We start from the raw sequence: 20702 nt of genomic DNA, 5'->3' as shown, positions 1-20702 counted from the left end.
CGGAGATGGGGAAGACACGTGATTGTGTCAGGACAACACATTTAAACACATCTTGACGGAGTGTAAGTCAGTTAGTGCTGTCCTTGGCTGTATTGGGTATCTACAAGAAGTATTTAACTTTAAGATGTCAAGGTAAGCTAGATTTTGTAAAGGAAACTCCCATTACTCAGTTCAGAGCTCGTCTTGCAGGAACATGCGGCGGCTACATAGGTGTGATGAAATATTGCGTCGGACTTTAAACAGGATCCTCTGTAGCTTTCGAAATCCACTTTGAAGTCGTTTGTGATATCTGTGTAATGACTGTTTATTTATTTTTTTTTCAATTTGTGTGTGTTAATTGTAGGATTTAAATCCCTGAAGTTTTGGAAGGAAGAGATTCTATCGAATGCTGGCGGTTGGAACTCTTGGGACGCAAATTGATCACATCAAATATCACGCTTTCCAGGATCAACGCTTCTAAAGGTTTGCGAACCACTTTCGTTACCCTAGTGTTGTTGAAGTTTCAAACCTACTGTTATTCTGGTGCACAATTCAGACCAAGCTTCCTTTCTTTTACGATATTTTGATGATTTCGTCGATCTCGTTGCATATAATTATGGTTTACTCAAGTTTGACAGTTGCATGATCGCCACAAACCAATTAACCCTCTAAATTTGCCGAAAGTCTCAATGTTTAGACTTTCTGTTATTGGCGTACTTGTGCGCGAGATCAGTCTTTGAGAAAGATGAACAAAGAGGGGTTTATAGTCTGTTGTTTGGTTCACGCTCAGGATATTTAAATGGTTTGTAGGTTTGTACAGATGTAGTTTTTACAAAACTTTGTCTGAAATGAACCTCACTATGGTTACAACCTGCTACAAAGTAACACTGATGTATATACGTACAGAAACAAAGGACAGGAAATATGGTACAACTTCATCACAATAAGTCCAGAGGTTTGGTTTTGTAAAGAATTAACCTCTATTTTGAAAATATCGGCCGTTGACTACTGTTGTTTTTATCGAACTTTTCGCGGTAAAATCCGCCATTTTGAAAACGGGTCAAGCTCTTAAACAAAGCACCCTGAGTATTTCCTATTTCGAGCGGCGAGTGTGGCAGTGGTTTAATTAGTCGCTTGTCGCTGTCTTACCTTCCTTCCCAACGGAATTCTCTCAAGGTTAAAAAGCAATTATGTCTTCATGTATTTCGTCGGTCATTGTCAATAAACTTTTATTAGCTTTTGTGTCTCTAATCACCCAGATTCGACTAGCATGTGAGGTTACATACATAGTAAAAAAACTTAACACTTAGTGTAATTTTGTCATAGTTTTACTAGGATGTCTAAAAGATGGTAATGGTGCGGCACATCCTATTGATAGTTTATGCAGTGATTCATGACCTTTATTTCTTATAGTAGTTTCAAATTGTGGGGTGTTTCCAAAACTAAGATTTAAGAGCACTCATCTCACCTCAGATGATATTCTGTCTGAACACTGGATTGCGGATGTAGTTGTTAATTAGTGTTGAAAACTCTGATTGGTCTATAGGTGGAGGTTTTGATAGCCAATTTTCTAATTGCTTATGATGCGTGAAATGCGTCACTAAAATGCACAAACTTATTTTCTACTCATTATCAATGGTAATCACAACCACAGTGTGTGAAAGTTGGTGAGGATTATGTTAGCAGTTGAAAGAGTTGGCTTTGAAAAGAAACGAATGATAGGAGAATGGGTAAAAAAACCGATTAACCAACACTAAGTTCAGAAGGCATTACTGGAATGAATGAATCATTTCTATGGTAACATCTTATGTTTTTTTTATTTTTTTGCTTTAATTGAAAGAAGTAAAGGCATGATTAATGATAGCTTTATTTGAAATAGCTAACACTGATAGTTCATTGCATGGTAATCCTTAGATGTCATTTGTAAAAACAACAGTAATGTATTTTAATAAAAAGGATTATAAATAGGCAAAAAATTAGTTTGAAATTGGCAAAAATATCAGTGAAAAACATTCAAAGAGAAATCTAATATAACTTATTAAGTAAAACAAGTGGAATTTCCCACTTTCACCTATGAAACATTAATTCCTATTCATCAATAAAACCAATTGTTGCATCAAGTGTTGGAAAAACATTTTAACATTACTTGGCAGTTTTCAGGTGCCACTGGTGACAAAAAATATTGTTTCAAATGATTAGAAAATTAACGTGAATTTTTTAAAAAAAAAAATATATACTTCTAACAATTTGCATAGAATACAGCTAACAGAACTTTTAGAGTAAAAGAAAATGATTAATTTAAAGACCTACTCGCATTTTGGAAAGTAGTTATAAATTACTATCAGCTATAAAAAGAGAATTGCTTTTAATTTACACTGGTTTAATCACCTCTTTGGCATTTTTGTCATTGAATACAACTGCTCCTTCCACAATAAGAAGCAGTTCAGTGTTATCATCATCACTAAGGTCTGCAAATTCTTTCACTGATTCCCCATCCTGTTCTGTTGTAATAGTATACAGTTATTTAATCATATGGTCGAATATAATTATCTAGGGAAGTTGTGTCTTTCCCAGTGATGGTAAGAATACTGGCCATTAGTTTACTGTGACATTTGGTCTTCAGTTGCATTACTCCACACTCGGAGAATATTTGAGGATTTTCTTGTCACTGTCCATAACTTTCGAGTGGCACTTGTTGTGGGTTCAATAAGATTGAACTAGATAATTCCTTCTGGTGCGAATAGCAGCTTCAAGTGTTGTTTTTTCTCTAATACAACAACTTCTCAATCTATCCTTAATCTGGCAGCCACATTTATTGTGCTGTTTGTTGTTAAAGTTGAATCGTTTGTGCCATTAAATTCTTTAATGGCAACATTTGATATTTTGTAACATTGTACTGATTTCATTCTACTTGTGTCCTGTTTACACAAGACCAGCCGGAGAGATCCACTGTTATCTGTAAACAGGACTTCTTGTTCAGTCAATTGGTAATTCTGGTAGGATCTCTAATTAATTGAGACATTTGATGTTGTTCCAATATTGATTTAAGTTTGGTTGTTTGAGGGAGGCATTGCAGCATGTTACAATTAAAGTCCCCAAGGACCAGAAATTCGGAGTGAATTTGAATATTTCCCAGGATGGCTTTGAATCTCTCAAAGAACTGATCATCCATAGAAGGTCGATAAATTGAAGCAATAAGTAGAGGCTTCACCTGTGGCAATATTAGCTCAAACCAGATAGCTTCGAGGTCTGTAGATTCCAAATCAGGGTGATGGTTGTAGGCAAATTTGTTTTTCACAAAAACTGCAACACCTCTGCTGCTACTGTTTCCTCTGTCTCTTCTCAATAAAATTGTAACCTGGTAGATCAACTTCTGGAGTTAATACATTTCTGTTAAGCCAAGTTTCGCTTAAATGGTTAAAATGTCTACAGAATGTTTATTCGTGAAGATCCTTAATTCATCCACAGAGGAATGAAGACCTCTGACGTTAAGATGGGCAATCACAATTCCTCTTTTTTGCGTCAAACGAGTGTTCAGGCCTCGAAGAGGAGTGCATGGAGCTGTGCCGTTAGGACCAAGATTTGATATAATGTTGCCGCAAGACAGTAGAAATAACGATGAGCAAAATTCAGCTAGTAGGATGTGTTTTACAAAAAAAGATGGTAATTTGAAGCTGCTTTGAGGTCGAAGTAGAGTGGGTGAGCTAAGGCTTGTCGATCATCTCGGCATTTTCGGCTGTAATTCCTTAAAAGTTGAGGTTACCTGGTTGTTGGTGATGTAGAATCTGCAAGGATGATAATTGATTGTCCGAGATGTTAAGCCCAGTTTCGTCTGTATTTTGAGTTAGTTAATGAGGCTTGATGAAGATGTAAAATATTAGAAAAAGTATGACGCTTCTCAAAACATGACAAGATGCCATTACAAATTATGCAATTACTAGGTTTTGTTTAGAAACCAAAGCTCTTGATATTGGTAATTTCATCACTCTACTGACAAGATTTAAACTTAATGTCATCATATTGGATGATAATTTCTCTGTTTGGTTTCAAAACTGTATTGTTTAGTTGATAACAAATCAAACTTGTACACACCCACTATTTTTCTATTGTTCCAGTTTAAACTAACACTGAAAACATAGTACTAAATGTTCATCATGGACATGCTGTAGACAATCATTATATTGGGATTAACAGTAACATTGGAAAATGTCAACAGGGTAATGTCTAAATTGAATGTTCTCCTTTTTTTTTTTTCGGTAAGATATTGAAGTTAAAGATATTGATAATATTTAATTTCTGTATTGACAAGAATTTAAACTCAGTGTCAGCAAATAGATTACAACTTCTCTGTTTGGTTTGAAAATGGTATAATTATCTTTAAAAAAATTTAAACTTGCACATAATTATGTAATTATCTAATGGTATTGTACAAAATTTTTATCTAACAGTGCAAAGGTAAAGTACTAAATGCTCATGATTAAAATACATGATTCAGTGTTAATAATCCTTGTACTAGCAATAACAGTAACATTGGAAAATGTTAACATGGGAATATTTAAATTGAATGTCCTGGTTTTTATTTTTTAAAAAGAAATCTAAAGTCATCATGTTAGTAATGTCTACTAACAAGAGTTTACACTCAATGCCGTCATATTGGATAACAATTTCTCTGTTTTCTTTGGAAATTGTGAGCCTAATATAGAATGTATATATATAGAGCTTGGTATAGAATGTCCATTCAGTAAATATTCATTTCATTCCTCAAATTAGGTTTAAACTTGTTGATATTTGGACTGTCGTGGCAATATATTACTAACATTACTTGGACCAGATCAATTCTCACCTAAAGATCTTAAACTGGCACAGGGATCTCTTATCCAAGGGTTTTTTGAGGTCTTTAAAAAGAGCAAGGATTGTTGTAAGTTCCCCCAGCAGTGGAAAGAACCTTCAGTTGTACCTATCTTTAAAACAGGGAATAGACTGGACCCTAACAGTTTTCAACCGATATCTTTGCTTAGCGCTCCTAGGAAACTACTCGAGAGGTAGTATGCAAGTCTTAGGATAATCATATTATTTCTGTGAGAGTGTAGTGTGATTGTCCGGGTGAGTGTAGTCCTGAGAAGGATTGTTTTCGGTGGTGGTGAGTGACATTTTGACAACCTTTGCAGAAGTCATCATCAGAATAAAGTGAATAATGGTTGTCAGCAGAATGTTCTTTGCCCAGTTCGTGTAAAATGATTGGTCAGTTTTGTCATGATGTTATTGGCTGTAAGACTCAAGTGGTGTGGGTTGATTGTGATTGGTCTGTTCTGATCTGTCAGTAAAGTTAGGTCATTCTTTTCACAGTTTGATTGCAATGTTAATGTCGTGAATGAATCGTTTGTATGAAGGCGGGGGTAGTTGCTGTCTGTTAAGGGGAGTCTGTTCTAAGATAGTAAACCAGCTTTCCAGAGTCAGTGGTTGAAAGTAGTTAGTGCTGTAGGTTAGGCATTGTGCAGAGTCCCAGTCAATATTGTGTTTTGTAAGTCGATGATGTTCAGCCATGTTATTGTTGACATCACCTTTCCTCGTGGCCTGTCTGTGTTCAGTCAGTCTCGTGGCGAGATTTCTACCAGTCTCCCTGATGTAGGAGGCTTGGCAGTCGGGGACATTGATCTTACAAATGGCTCCCTGTCTGTTCCTTGGTTTGTCCATGTCTTTAACGTTGGTTAGTATCCGATGTAGTGTGGCGGTGGGTTTGTGGGCAATGCAGATATTGAAGGGTTGTAAGATGTGTGAGATGTTCTCAGACATGCCTTTTATGTATGGTATGGTTGCTGTAGTTGTGAGAGTTGCGGTGTAGTTTGTTTTGGTACACTAGGTTGGTGAGTGTTTCATCGGATGAAGTCGTTGTTGTAGTTTTACTTTGAAAGAACAAGGTAAAGGTATTTTTTCTCGTCAGATAAGGTGTCTGTCATGTTTCATACTAGTTGCGTGTGTCATGTTAGAATTCTGATAATTGTGGCTTTGTGTGATGTAGGGTTGTAGGATGACTTGTCTGGTAATCTGTTGGTGTGTGTCAGTTTCCTGTAGACTGTCGTCTGTAGTGAGTTGTAGTCCTGGCCTACCAGAGAGTCTAGAACAGGAAGTTTTCCATTTTCTTCAACTTTTCTGGTAAACTGTTTGTCAGTGTTTTGTCTGTTAAGGTGGTGGTGGAATGGGTCAATTTCATTTTGTCGTGTGGCAGTGAACGTGTCATCAATGTAGTGTAGCCAAAGCGGTATCGTTTGTGGGCAGGTCGAAAGGGCCCATCGACTTGCCAACAAACGATACCACCTTGGTTACACTACTTTGACAACACATTCACAAACTTATGACACGACAAAATCGACGCATTGCACCACCGCCTTACTGGACAAAACACTGACATACAGTTTACCAGAAAAGTAGAAGAAAATGGCAAACTTCCTTTTCTAGATTTTTCGGTAAGCCGTGACAATAACTCACTACAGACAACAGTTTACAGAAAACCAACACACACTGACAGATTACTTGATGAGTCATCCTACAACCCAACATCACACAAAGCCACAGCTATCAGAACTCTGACACAATGCGCGCAACTAGCATGCAACATGGCAGATAGCTTATCTGACGAAAACAAATACCTTTATCGCGATTTTTCAAAGAACAACTCCAATGACAACTTCATCTGACGAAACAATCACCGACTTGCTACTAACTGAAACAGATGACACCGCAACTCTTACGACTTCAGCAACCATACCGTACTTGGAAGGCATGTGTTAGAACATCTCGTGCATCTTAATACAACCCTTTAATATCCGCGTCGCCTATGGCAAGCCGATTGTAGCAATATTCAATAAAGGAATATTTCAATTCAAAGAGCCTATTTTAGTTCAATTCAACGAATAAATTTTGGTTCAATACGGTATTTTTTGGTTCAGCATCCGATTTTGCATTCAATGCGATTGCTTCTTCAATTCAACAGCACATTTTGCGTTCAACATTTTCCATTTCGTTCAAAGTGATTTATTTTCGTTCAAAGATTCATTGCACAGCGGTTGACCGAAACAAATTCGTCCCCAGTCTTCATAGAATTCTCACTGGCCTTTATAGCCCGCCATTTTGAAAAACAACGAGCACTTATCTTGCCTTCATTATTCATAATAATGTCTTTACAATCAGATTTTAATGCTGACGAGGACCTATCAACATTTCTTCACACAGTTCTGGACAAAGCAGAACAGTCTTTACATGAAAACTGCTCCTCAGATAGCTTGCAAACGCAGACGGTTGTCGATCAAACGATTAGCTTGCTTCGAACCTTGGCTGAAAATGATAATGACCTCCAGGATACATGGAGCTCCCTTGCAAGTGCTTTTTATGATGTTTTCCGATGCTTGCAGGAGAGAAATTTAGATCTAAACAACAGGCCAACTTCTGTTGCTCAAGTGTTAGTTGCCTCTATGTACACAGGAAGAGCTGGACGTCCATCATTTAAAATTCCACAAGAAATGCTAGAGGACCTTAGAGGTTTCGGTTTTTCGTGGAAGAAAATAGCGGATATATTGGGGGTGTCGCGATGGACTATCTACAGGAGAGTTCAAGAGTATGGTCTAAAATCTATGAGTGATTTCAGCTTGATGTCTGATGGAGAGTTAGATAACATAGTATCAGAATACATGAATCAACATGGCAAAACAACAGGGCAGTCATACATTACTGGGTACTTGAGGTCAAAAGGTTTGAGAGTACAAAGGAGTAGAGTACGTGAGAGTATGGCAAGGCTAGATCCTGAAAATGCAGCATTGCGCTGGGGTGCAGTTGTAACACGAAGGACTTACCTCGTGCCTTGGCCTAATTCCTTATGGCACCTTGATGGGCACCACTCTCTCATTCGCTGGGGGCTAGTTGTTCATGGCTGCATAGATGGCTTTTCTAGACGAATAATGTTTCTTCGTTGCAGTCCAAACAACCTATCAGAAACTGTACTATCCCTTTTTTTAGATGCTGTTGAGAAAGATGGACTGTGGCCTTCCCGCATTCGTGTTGACAGGGGGGTCGAAAACGTTTTGGTTTGCGATGCCATAGTAGATGCAAGAGGGGCAGGTAGGGGCAGCTTCATTGCTGGGCCTTCCACCCACAACCAAAGAATAGAACGGCTGTGGAGGGATGTGTTTCGTTGCGTTATGCACTATTTTTATTATCTGTTCTATGCTTTAGAGGATTCTGGGAATTTAAACATTGAAGATCCTACGAACATGTTTGCACTGCATTTTGTATTTCTTCCAAGACTTAATAAAGCACTTCATGAGTACCAGGAAACCTTCAATCATCATGGTATCAGAACTGCTAACAGTTGGTCTCCATATCAAATGTGGATGAATGGAATGCTTCATGATGATAATCCGGTATCACATGGTGGCCTTGATGAAGACCCAGATGACCTGGTATTCTATGGCCATTACCCACAGGGACCTTCCCCATTTGATGACAGTGATAATAATGTCACAATATCTCCAATCGAGATACACAAACAGGATGAGGTTTTGCAGATTCTTCAACAGGAAATAGATCCATTGAAACCCTCTACAGACATGGGTATAGACATTTACATTGATGCCTTGGACCTGGTAAACCAAGTTCTACACATGTAATAAACTGTTTTCCTGTGAGATTGCACAGCATATTATCAGATTTTTAACTAAAATGGGATGTACAGGGCCAGAGTAGGATAAAACCAGAAAAATTGGGCATGATAATGGTGTTATTATTCATGTCAATGATAGCACAAAATCTTGACAAAAATTGCGTATTCCAATTGTGAAGCCATTTTTTAATATGACACACACTACTCTGGAGTGACTGTAGTGTTATTAAGCCTGGCGTTCACTATGATGCAAGCATAAGTGAATGAAAGCAAAGAAAAATGTATCCTGTGAGACTTCATGGGACAAAAGGATGGTGTTTTTCTTTGTTGCTAATGATAACAATAATAATCATCATCATCGTTCCCTCAAGATTACTTTCCCTATTGACTTTGCCTATGCTAAGCGTTATGTGGATGTCTTATGTTTATGTCTATCTTATGTCACATGCTTGACTTCATTCCTTTGTGCCCTCCTTAGTATTCTGTTATTCTTATCCTTCCAACGTAGAATTTGGCCATTTGCCCTGATGAAGGGCAAGTTGCTCAAAAGCTAGGCTTAATGTAGGAGTAAATGCTGATGAAACAAAACAAATTAAAATCAGAGCGAGCACTATACCCACCTAAACTAGTACTTCTATAGTCTTGCAGTCATTGATCCAATTGTCTTTACTTTTGCAGTAATGCAGTTCTTGACCACATATTTTTTGTACAGTAACTGAGACAACAGTAGATGCATAATTGACAATATTACCATGTATTTAAGCGATCTTTATTAATCACATGTACCACAGAATAAAAACACCAATAAAAGTCTATTTTTTTGAATTTTTCAAAGTGCTCCCACTCAACCAATGAGCATAATGTAGTACTAAATAGTTTTAGTTCCTAATAAATCTTTTGTTTTCTTCTAATTATCAATACTTAGTAAAATAGTGCTGTTTGTTTCATTGGCTTAATGCAAGCACTTTATGAAAGGGAGTAAAATAAAAAGCAAGAAGCACTTTTTTGAATATCATAGACGTCATTATATAAAGTTCTTCACAACATGATGAAATAAAGTGTATATTAAAAGAACAAATATCGAATTTAAATACATGGAGAAACACAAACTCGGGAAAAATCTGACTCCCAGATGGGATTTGAACCCGACCCTCCATGATCTAGTCGGATGCTCTAACCACTACCGGAGACTCAATAGTGAGCAAGGGCCAGTCTGTGGGTCTTACATGGCAACACAGCCAAGTTCTGACTGGCACATGTGAACTCACTAACAGCATGCTGTCACATTAAAGGAGCACAGTCACGGCTAAACAGTTTGAAAAGTTTGCAACCCGTGTTAGTCTTCTATATTTAACCATCCTTGTTCCTTTGTGGTATATTATTGTCTTGGTGGTGTTTTTCTATCTTAAGTTTGTGAAGTCTTATTTTTCAGGTTTCCTTGAGTTAAACGGTAATTTTGCTAATGGCCAACATAACTCAAAATACTGTGACTGAGCTCCTTTCATGTATGAATTCACTAACAACATCACAGTGTCACATTGAGGCATATCTAAATGTGACCACTCCACCTCCAAAGTGATTTTTTTCCGAGTTTGAGTTTCTCCATGAAATAATATGTACATGTACATTGTATATTGAAATTCTTAAACTGTAACAATTTCTTCAGTGATAAACCTATTATCTTCAATGTATATCTGACTGTATTCGCAGAGCATGTCCGCAGTTGACTCTAGGACAGTCCCAGTGGCCAGGAGTGTTCTGACCACCCTGTGGCTAGGAGAATCCCCCCCACGCAAGCACGTGACAGGGGTGTCTCTAGCCGGGGGCCATGTCAACAAAGAACATTCAAGCAAGCTAAAACAACTCAAGAAACTCATTATTTGTCACTCAAATGGCCAAGTCTAAATAAGAGGAGGTGTCCGTATGAGACACCCTCCCCTGCCCCCCCTGCAAGCCACCAGCAGATAGTCCATGGACTGGGCCATTCACCTGAGCCAGCCGTGACGACAACCTGCAGGCATATTCTTGCGAATATGGTCAGATATATATGATATATTAATAGTCCTTTGTAATGAATATCACAATACCTTGTTCTATGCTCTTGACATCTATAGTACTATTTTTAAAATTGGCATTTTTTAATATTTGTATTAATCATTGTGCAGAACATTTGCTGTTGCCAACAACCAAAAACAAACAGAAATAATAACTATGATCCAGACATAAAATCTGCTATTTACTTAGTGCCAAAAAATGTGTTAAGAAATGCCATATCATATAAAGAGAAAAGCACTTCAGTGGCAGGTAGCTGTACATTCAGTGCTGGCCTTGGCAACCTGAGACAGCCAATACAGGTGTTTGCAGAGGGCAAAAAAGAATCTTGCACCTCATGGAATTGAATGCTAGGATGAATGTGGAAACCAAGAACAGGTTCCTCATCTGTGCCAGTCACAAATGTTAAGATGCTTGATAATGACAATCCATGTCTTCTTCCGCCTGAAAAGAAATTGCAGCATACATTTATTTTTGCAATAGACATTGTTCACAGACAAACTTTAGTGGGGTAAAAAGAATCACACACTTTCTCTGTATTGATGTTGTCATGAATGTTGGGTTTAATATACTTACTTGCTACTTCCCTCATGTATTTTACAAATGCTGCATACACTTTGTTCTCTAGGGAACGACTGTTTGACCCTTCAGGACTAAATTCAGGCTTAAGCAAATGTACCAGCTGCTTCACTGTTAACATGTGGTCTGGGTTTCGTCTCAACAAGTGCAAGAACATTGGTAACTGACATCCAATCTGTGAAAATGTGAATAACCTCATTTAACACATGTATTACTTCATGGTGTCTTTAGAAACGGAGATTTAAAATAATCGAGAGTCCTACATGTACCTCACTTCAAAAATGAGCTTACGCTATCTTAAGGTCAGATTCTGTAAGGGAATAAATATCTACTGCTTTTTACCAAAAAGGACTAAATGTATAGTTTCAAATACAACACATCAAGATTGAAGTTTGGTTTAGCTAGGGAAGTTTTGAATGAGTTACAGTCATTCAAATTAATTTCATAAAGAAGTTTGTAGCATATGCATGTATCAAGAACAAGCCAGGATGGCTGCAGGCCTGGGAATGGACTCTTTTAGGGACTGGCCTGTATTTTGAGATTTGGAGCCAGCTTATTGTTCCTGGGAAATGAGTTGTATTTCTCAACAGCAAACACTCAAAACAGTATATCAACACCCACCTGGTGTATTCCAAGACATTTGAGACCATTTTGCAAGTGTTGGATGGCTGAATTTGGCTTTGATGAAGTGGAAAATATTTCTTCCAGGATCTCCTCTTCCAAAAAACGAGGCAATTTTCCATTTTGGAGGATACTTAGTCCTGTTATTAGAAAAGGCAGATTTATATAAGCATTCATGGAATGAAAACATGGAAACATGAAAACAGTTACTTGTTGAAGGTATTTTTTTCTCAATTTTAGTTTTTTATTTTTCTTATTTTCTGTGTTATACCTGGAAACTAGCTGGTGATCTTTTTTCACAAAAGCCAAGCATATATAACAATAAAACTTGACTTGACTTGAAGATTATTATATTCTTACCAAGTATTTTACCAACTATCTGGTAATCTTCCGCCAGATGATCTTTCAGTCCTTTCTCAAAATATTTGGCATGTATTTCGGAAAGAACCAGTCTGAAAAATTCTTTTCTTGGGCCGCCTAAATCCTCAGCTTCCTAAAATATAGACAGTAAAAAAGTGATTGTATTTATGCCTATCAAGAGAGGGTTTGCATCAACACTGTATATGGGCTACAGTGCCACGTTTGGTCTGTAAATGAGATTGGAAAAATTGTCAATCATTTTATGCTATGTTGATATAATTGTGTTTCACCAAAATAACACACTTTCAATGCTGGACATAATGTAATTTAAAAATAGTATAAACTAAAAATGTGCAAAAATAACCAGTGGCTTAAGAACCACCAGGCTACAATTTACCATTTAAGCACCCACTGAGAAATTACATGTAGACTGGTTCTCATATGACAGGTTTTACTTATAAGCTTTATTGGGTCATTGTAAAAACTTACATCATGAGTTGAGTCTGAGTACCAAATTTACTGATGCAAGAAAAATGTCTAATTTAGGATTATAATTTTGTACTCAATCTATCTTCTACAGTGATACTTACTGAACATTGTAATAACTTACCAATGAATAGATCACTGATGAAAAAAAAAACATTGTAATAACAACACCATAACAGATATATAAGGACAATACATTTGGTTTGCAAATAAGTCTTTAAGAACCAGTTAAGAACCAGCTCTGCCCACTTTCTCACCACTTTAGCCTGACTTTGAAAACTAGTGGTTCTTTTATGCAGGCTTTTACTGACTTATATACGATGTCTAAAACCATATATCGGAATAACTGAATGTGGTATTTACATACCTCCCCATAAAAATCCACTTGTAGAGTTTTTTGTAAATCTGATAAAGCAACCTCTTTTAGTTCTTCAAATGCCGTTTCGAGAATACTCTTCCTGTTAACTAAGATGTATTGAGTCATTCCTTCTGACACTTCTTCAACTCTTTGCACTTCCAGATTTCGTCCTTTGACAAACTTGTTTTGGATTACTCTTAAGATCTCACTTGGATTAGATATGTTATTTTCTTGACAGTAGGCCACAGCTTCTTCAGCAAGTTTGTCCATTTCCGGACAAACTTGGGAGGTGGGTTGGTTGTTGTCAACTTGGGTGGATTGGCTGTTTTCAACTTGTGAGGTGAATTGGCTGTTGTCTACTACGGTGGATTGGCTTTTGTCAACTTGGGAGGTGGATTGGCTGTTGTTTACTCGGGTGGATTGGCCATTGTCAAGTTGGGAGGTGGATTGGCTGTTGTATACTTGAGTGGATTGGCTATTGCCAAGTCGGGCGGTGGATTGGCTGTTGTCTACTCGGGTGGATTGGCTATTGTCAACTTGGCAGGCAGATTGGCTATTATCAACTTGGGAGGTGGATTGGCTGTTTGATACTCGGATGGACTGGCTGTAATTCACTTGTTCATTCTTGCCCATATATGAAGTTAACAATTCTAAAGGGATTGAAATTACACATTGAAATTATATGTATATTTTAGTAATGCATGTTAACAGGTTAGGGGTTACTTTATATTAATTCACAAGAAAATATGTAACAGGACAGAGTGGAGACTGCATAGAGTTGCAATAAAGGCTGCTGATTGCTGGCATCACTTTCACCAACCAATCCAATGATTGTGAAATATCATGAATATGAAAGGCACTACCTTACATGTAAATAAATCACTGTTTTCTACTTTTTCAAATAAAAAAAAAATAAACTGCATTATTCAGTAATCTCTAGTTTTTATGACATATAATTTGAGTTAGTACACTTTCATAATATAGGACAAAACAGATAAGATTGTACCAAATTCGGGTAAAAGATTTTAGGGGAACAGAAGGAATTAATATTACTAAATCATAAATAATACCACCCCCTCATTACAAAACAGCATACATGTATTTTCTGCTGATTTTTCATTCTCAAACTTATTCGACGACAATATGGCTTACCATCATAACTGCTGTCGTTGTTTTCTAACAGGCATTCAAAGCCTGGTTTGAGCTTGACATAAATGGAACCTTGGCCAGCCACAACTTTCAGCTGCTTGTATGCAAATGAATCGCAGGTCACTGGAATCGACAGCTTTCTTCTAATGGCTCTTAGAAAAACGAAGTCAGAGTCTGTAACAGTAGGGAATTTAACCCTCGTTACTTCGCCTAATTTCCTTCGAATATCCGCCTCAGAAGATTCAGGGGAGAGTTGAATAAGCCCGCGAAGCATGATCTTGTCGTCGGATATCGTCCACTCATCTTCGTCCTCTTCACCTAACGACAGCAACACAAACTCGAACGCTTTCATGTCTTCCTTCTTAGCCTTTTTCCTCTGCCCTTGGTCATTGGCTGTACTGGTAGCTCGTAATTGTTCACGCTTATTCAACCGCTTGCCAAGACCAGATGTACTTGATTGTGACGAGTTTAGCATTGACCTCGCTCTTTGCAACGCTGAAAACAATCTATTTCCACCAGAACTTGAAGTTTCAGGCCTTGATGTCTCAGAGCTAGCATTCTCGTCGTCTAAAATCTTTTTCACAAGCTCTGAAGCTTCTCCGAGGCAAGACGACAACTTCGTAAGAGATGAGCGATCCATTTATAGCAAGAATATCTGACCTGACAACTGCTCGTTGTTTTTCAAAATGGCGCGAAAATGACGGGCTGTAAAAGGCCAGTGAGAATGAAGACTGGGGACGAGTTTTCGGTCAACCGCTGTGCAATGAATCTTTGAACGAAAATAAATCGCTTTGAACGAAATGGAAAATGTTGAACGCAAAATGTGCTGTTGAATTGAAGAAGCAATCGCATTGAATGCAAAATCGGATGCTGAACCAAAAAATACCGTATTGAACCAAAATTTATTCGTTGAATTGAACTAAAATAGGCTCTTTGAATTGAAATATTCCTTTATTGAATATTGCTACAATCGGCTTGCCATAGTCGCCCACAAACCCATCATCACACTATGTCAGTTACCAACCAACGTTAAAAACAAGGACGAACAGACAGGGAGTGATTTATAGGATCAACTGCACCATCGGCCAAGTTTCCTACATCGGAGAGACTGGCAGAAACCTCGCAACAAGACTGACTGAACACAGACGGGCCACGAGGAAAGGTGATGTCAACAATCACATGGCTGAACATCATTGACTTACAAACCACAATATTGACTAGGACTTTGCACAATACCTAACCTACTGCACCAACTACTTTCAACGACTGACTCTAGTAAACATTACTGGTTTACTAACTTAGAACAGACTCCCCTGAACAGTTGTCAACTACTACTGGCTCCGCACAAAGGACTCATTCATTAACAGTACAAATAAACCGAACAGAAAGACCTAACTTTACTGATGGATCAAAACAGATCAATCAGGACTGACTTACGCCACTCGAGTCTTACAGCCAATAGCACCACAGCAAAACTGACCAATAATTTTACACGAACTGGACTGAGAACATTCTACTGACAACAATTATTGACTTGACTGTGACGATGGCTTAACCCACAGGTTGTCAAAATGTCAGTCATCACCACCGACAATAGTCGTCCTTCTCAGGACTAAACTCACCTGGATGATCACACTACACTTTTACTTATTACCCCCAGGTTTAAACCATTTATTGCTTATTATTTCTAATTTTTTAACCTACTTATCTGATAAAGATAATATTATGTGTGTATGTATGTTCCAAAGCTTGATTGCCTTAGCAAATAAGGAATATGTAAAACAGTTTAATTTTGTGATTTTGTTTGTATCTTATGTTGTTGGTTGAATCTCATCTTAGTGCTCCGGGACAGTTCAAATTAATCACTGAAATGTAGACCATTCAGATTGACTATGATCTTATAGCACGCTACCAGGGATAGAAATTCCCTTGTTCGTTACAAAGACTTCTATGGTCGATTTTATAATAAAAAAAAAAAAAAAAGATTATTATGTAAAAGCCTGGTGAGAGAATAGAAATGCAATATTCTAACCCCTTAAATTAGAATAAAAAATTTTAATGATAAATATTGCCATTTATCTTAAAGTTAGAATAACACTCTTGGGAAGGTGGCTATCTCAGATCATCTGCAAAAGTACTAACTTTGTCAGTGGCACTGAGGTAGTCAAAAGTCATAACAGGAGCTATGAAAGACTGTCTTTTCTGTGACAACATAAAAGTAATAAAATTAACAACTGCTAGCAAATGAATTCTGCAACTACAAAGATCTGACAGAACCTTACCAAACTCTCTCAAATTTTTAATATAAAACATACTGTAACGTATAAGCGGCACTAGTAGATAAGCTGCAATCCAAGTTTGGTAAATCAAATTTGGAAAAAAAACTTTGGAAAGAGATCTAAAGAAATCACAAGTGAACTCTTGAGAGAGTTTTTTTTTTTTTTAATTGGTGGCATCATTGAATGTACACCCCTGTAAACTCACCTACATAAAAAACTGAGAATAATTTTAATCCTTATCTTTATTAATTTTGTACCGGAAATATTATGGATATGATATGTACTGACTTAGACTTGTGTTTGACCTTACTCTGGTATTGTTCACGCACTATTAATTTTTTTCATTCCTGACAGATTTTACATTAAACATGAGGAAATCTTTAGTTTGTTGGTTGGGTAGTTTCTAGCTCAGTACACCAGACTATTATTTTGATCAGGAGAAGGGATACTTGATACAAGTCACTTTTTCTATTCTTTGCAATTTTTTTGAGAGGGGTGTGTTTCTGCCTTGTGGTGGAGTGCTGATATGTCTAGCTAGGGGAGACACTGTAAACAAATTTGCAGTAGAATGGATATTCCCTGCTAGTTGAATGGGTCTAATGGAAGGTTTAATGTCACTTACAGCAAAAAAAAAAAAAAAAAAAAAAAAAAATCTTATGCTTGCAGGCAACAGCAGCTATTTAGGAGCCACCAAACTTGCAATTTAAATAATGATCAAAGTGGCTGGCCCCAAACACAAGTGGTTTCCTAAAACATGGTTTTAAACAGATGGGTGTGAAAGACACTGGAAATCTAATCATTATAATAAAGTAGGATGCTCTTGAGTTACATCAAGCACCTGTAACTTGAAGTCAAAGTTGTCTAAAATCAAATTTCCTCCCTTGTCCTCGACCACAATGACAGACAGTTCTGAGTGGCCTTTATTCATTGGGGGAGAACTGATGACAGATGGTGCTTTAATTGGTGTTTGATATTTTTCTGAAGGAATGTTGTTGTTCTGTACGATCCTCTTAATAGAGCTGGCAGCAGAGGCTTATCCAAATTAATGTAGCATTTTCTACTAGTAGTAGGAATGCCATGTAGTTGCTTCAAGGGAATCCAGTTGATAAAGAGAGGCACAGAAATGTAGTCTGATTATCAGTACAATAAGCTAGGCGACCTTACAATAACCTGATTCGAAAGGGAAATGGCTCATAATGTGTATGGATCTTGGTCAGCACAAACCTACAGTATATGTGTGTATACTGTAAAGGAGTCATGTAGCTATAAAAAAGCACACTATAATTATTGCAAGATGGTGGACACAATATTCATCAATATTGTGATAACAATAATAAAAATGGTAATAATAATCATAGTTCATTTGTATAACGCAGACATGCATGACATGATTGAGGCGCTTACCAATATTACCGGTCATCCTAAAACCATAAAAGTTAAAAGTTAAAAATATGATAAAGGGTTACTCTTAATAAATTTAGTTAAAGAAAGGTCTTGAGTTTTTTGCTTAAAACAATGACAATACTGTACTGGATTGTCTTATTTCCAATGGAATAGTGTTACAAATCTTTGGGGTGCATATAGAGAAAGTCCTTTCACCATAATCATGTTTTAGTTTTACAGTTTGGCTGCATCAGCAAGTCTTGAAGGTTTGAGTGTAGAGACCTAGTCGATTTGCGATGTTCCAAGAGTTTCATTAGATATTGTGGGCAGAGACCATTCTATAATTTATAGACAAAAGGGTGCTTAAACAGGATTCAATATGAGACAAGGAACCAATTAAGCTGTGCTAAGTTAAGGCAGGAGTATTGTGGTCATATTTTCTTGCACCAGTGACATAAAAAGCAGCAGTTGTTATTGAGACTGTAATAATAATAATAATAAAATCTTTATTACCGTGTCAATGTATTTAGCTCATAGAGCTAATTGGGGACACCTACTTTTACTAAATTAATAAAAAAAACTATGTACAGTATCATAATAAGTAACAATACAGCCGATAAACTATGCATTAAAGTTTTAAAATATTTAGAAATATCAACAGTGTTCAGATAACATAAAAATACTTGTACCATGCAGATAATTAAAAAAAAAAATAAAAAAATAAAAAAAAATAAAAAATCACGTGGTGCAAAGATTGCAGCAGTTGCCACTGTCTTCCACTAGGCTTACCAGGTCAACTCTACGGATTCTAGTTTTAAAGATACTAAGGCTTGGTAGTTCACGCATACCATTTTCTAATTTGGACCAAATATATGGTCCTTGATACCTTAGTGTGTGTTTACCATAGCGTATAGTGTTAAATCGTGGTATTTCAAAGTCACTATTCCTAAGGTTATAACGAGTACCCTTTCGAGTAAATATCTCAGATATGTAGCTGGGTACTAGATCGTTCTTTACTTTATACATTAGTGTTGCTATGTCCTGTAAGCGTCTATTATGAAGCGTAGGTAACTTAGCACGCTTAAGAAGTTCCTCATATGTCTCTGTTGTTGTTTTGAAGACCGCACGCAGGGCTCGCTCTTGCATGCGTTCGATTTTGCGCCCATCTGAAGATTTACAAAAGTTCCAGACTAAATGACAGTATGTTAAATGTGGCATTATAGCTGTTTTATACAGTATGAGCTTAGCTTGGCATGGTATTAGGTTACGCTAGCGCATGAGGACTCCTACTTTCTGGCTGGCTTTAGTGCATATTTCGCGAATGTGTTGTGTAAAGTTAAGGTTCTTGTCTATATTTACTCCTAATAGCTTGATTTCTTCAGTTTTCCTGATCGCGTCATTGGCGATGGTGAGAACGCTGCCCTTCTTATCTGCATCTATGTTTCTTGGGTTAATCGTAAGAGACTGAAACTTATCTGGATTTGCCAAGAGGAAGTTGTCCCTATACCATAACAGTGCTTGTTGACCCTGAGTCACTAGAGTAGATTCGACTTCTTCATAGGTTTTTCCTGTCACATATAATTGGTGGTCATCAGCATAGAGCGTAAGGTTTGAGTCAGGGATATGAAATGCCATATCATTTTGGAACATGTTCCAGAGGAGAGGGCCAAATGACGATCCCTGAGGACAACCACGTTCCATAATTCTCCATTCACTCGTGTGGCCATTTATTTTTACTCTGTTTAGCCTGCTATCAAAAAATGATCTAATCAGTTCAAGTGAACTGCTATTAAAACCGTAGGCATCCAGCTTTTTTAGAGTGAGTGAATAGCTTAACGAGTCAAATGCTTTACTCATGTCAGCAGATAATATTGTTACCAGCTCTTTTCTGTCCACTGCAGACCTCCAGTCTTCAATTAACATCAGCAGGGTTGTCTCACAGCTGTGTTGTTTTCTATAAGCTGTCATCCTGTGGTACAGAGCAGGGTCATAATGTCTGGTCACTTGTTTGCTTAGTAAATGTTCAAAAATCTTGTCCACACATATAAGTGAAGTGATTGGACGATAGTTCGATTTGTCTTGTCTGTCTCCCTTTTTAAATACAGGGGTCCATTCGCCTTTCTTCCATTCAGATGGCCACTCGCCTAAGTCAATGCAGTTATTGTAAAGTCTAGTCAGGGATGGTGCAATTCCTTCAGCCACTCCCTTAAAGAGTTTTGGTGGTGCTGTCACATCCCACCCATACGACTTTCTTACATTGAGATTTTTAAGAGCACACTGCACTTCCTCTTTGTTAAATTCTTTGAAATGAAATTTATTCCCCTTGTAACCGCTTTCAATAGCCTTGACACTACTGTGGTTCCTATGATCATTCTCGGTTAGGCTGGTGATATGATTGCCTCCTATATTCGCTGCCACCGTATTAAAATGGCCTGCTAGGAGTTCAGCCACCACAGTTTGGTCTTTCTCGACCTCGCCATCTTCAGTTTTCAAACATATAGCATTGGTGTCTTTTGTCTTTGTACTGATGAATGGCCTGAATGTGTTAAAAAACTCGCTGGGCTTAGATTTCAGCTCTTCCGATTTTCTATACCAGTAGGCCTTTATTGCCTTTCTACGTTCCCGTGTTGCAATGTTCCTGTATTTTCGTTTGAGCTCAAAGTTTTCAAGAGAGCGATCCTTTGCAAATTGAACTGCAAATTTTCTCTTATCTCTGATGGCTTGCTTCCATTCTGGAGTCATATAGGGTATATCGTTCTCCCTGACTCGTTTCTTTTTAGTAGGTGCGTGTTGATCCACAACG

At 37.4% G+C, this 20702-nt stretch overlaps 2 protein-coding genes and 1 long non-coding RNA gene across 3 annotated transcripts in view; 2 read left to right on the top strand and 1 right to left on the bottom strand.

Moving 5' to 3' along the window:
• Positions 1-20702, top strand: part of LOC148726688 (uncharacterized) — a 40075-nt gene continuing 19373 nt past the window's right edge. Inside the window, exons 1-2 of the long non-coding RNA XR_015989761.1 lie at positions 1-132; positions 344-462. This is a non-coding gene — a long non-coding RNA (uncharacterized LOC148726688). The remainder of the gene's footprint in view (positions 133-343; positions 463-20702) is intronic.
• LOC148726691 (uncharacterized) lies at positions 7130-9466 on the top strand. Its single transcript, XM_088727816.1, has one exon. The coding sequence runs from the start codon at positions 7152-7154 to the stop codon at positions 8637-8639; it is 1488 nt and encodes a 495-aa protein (XP_088583942.1). The 5' UTR covers positions 7130-7151; the 3' UTR covers positions 8640-9466.
• On the bottom strand, positions 9380-15225 carry LOC148726690 (uncharacterized). The gene is made up of 6 exons (XM_088727784.1): positions 14241-15225; positions 13098-13738; positions 12245-12377; positions 11885-12024; positions 11261-11438; positions 9380-11128 (listed from the first exon to the last, which is right to left on the bottom strand). Exons 1-6 carry the CDS (start codon positions 14875-14877, stop codon positions 10869-10871), a joined length of 1989 nt encoding a protein of 662 aa, XP_088583910.1. The 5' UTR covers positions 14878-15225; the 3' UTR covers positions 9380-10868.

Source organism: Stylophora pistillata, chromosome 7 (assembly GCF_964205215.1).
Source record: "Stylophora pistillata chromosome 7, jaStyPist1.2, whole genome shotgun sequence".
In the NCBI taxonomy this organism is placed as follows: Eukaryota; Metazoa; Cnidaria; class Anthozoa; order Scleractinia; family Pocilloporidae; genus Stylophora; species Stylophora pistillata.
This window is presented reverse-complemented; position numbering and strand designations above follow the sequence as displayed.

Excerpts from the sequence above, each read along its gene's own strand:
- LOC148726691 (XM_088727816.1), top strand. The coding sequence starts at position 7,152 with ATGTCTTTACAATCAGATTTTAATGCTGACGAGGACCTATCAACATTT.
- LOC148726690 (XM_088727784.1), bottom strand. The coding sequence starts at position 14,877 with ATGGATCGCTCATCTCTTACGAAGTTGTCGTCTTGCCTCGGAGAAGCT. Across the intron at positions 11,439-11,884 it reads AATGTCTTGGAATACACCAG|ATTGGATGTCAGTTACCAAT; the intron begins GTGGGTGTTGAT and ends ACATTTTCACAG. Across the intron at positions 11,129-11,260 it reads ATACATGAGGGAAGTAGCAA|GCGGAAGAAGACATGGATTG; the intron begins GTAAGTATATTA and ends ATTTCTTTTCAG.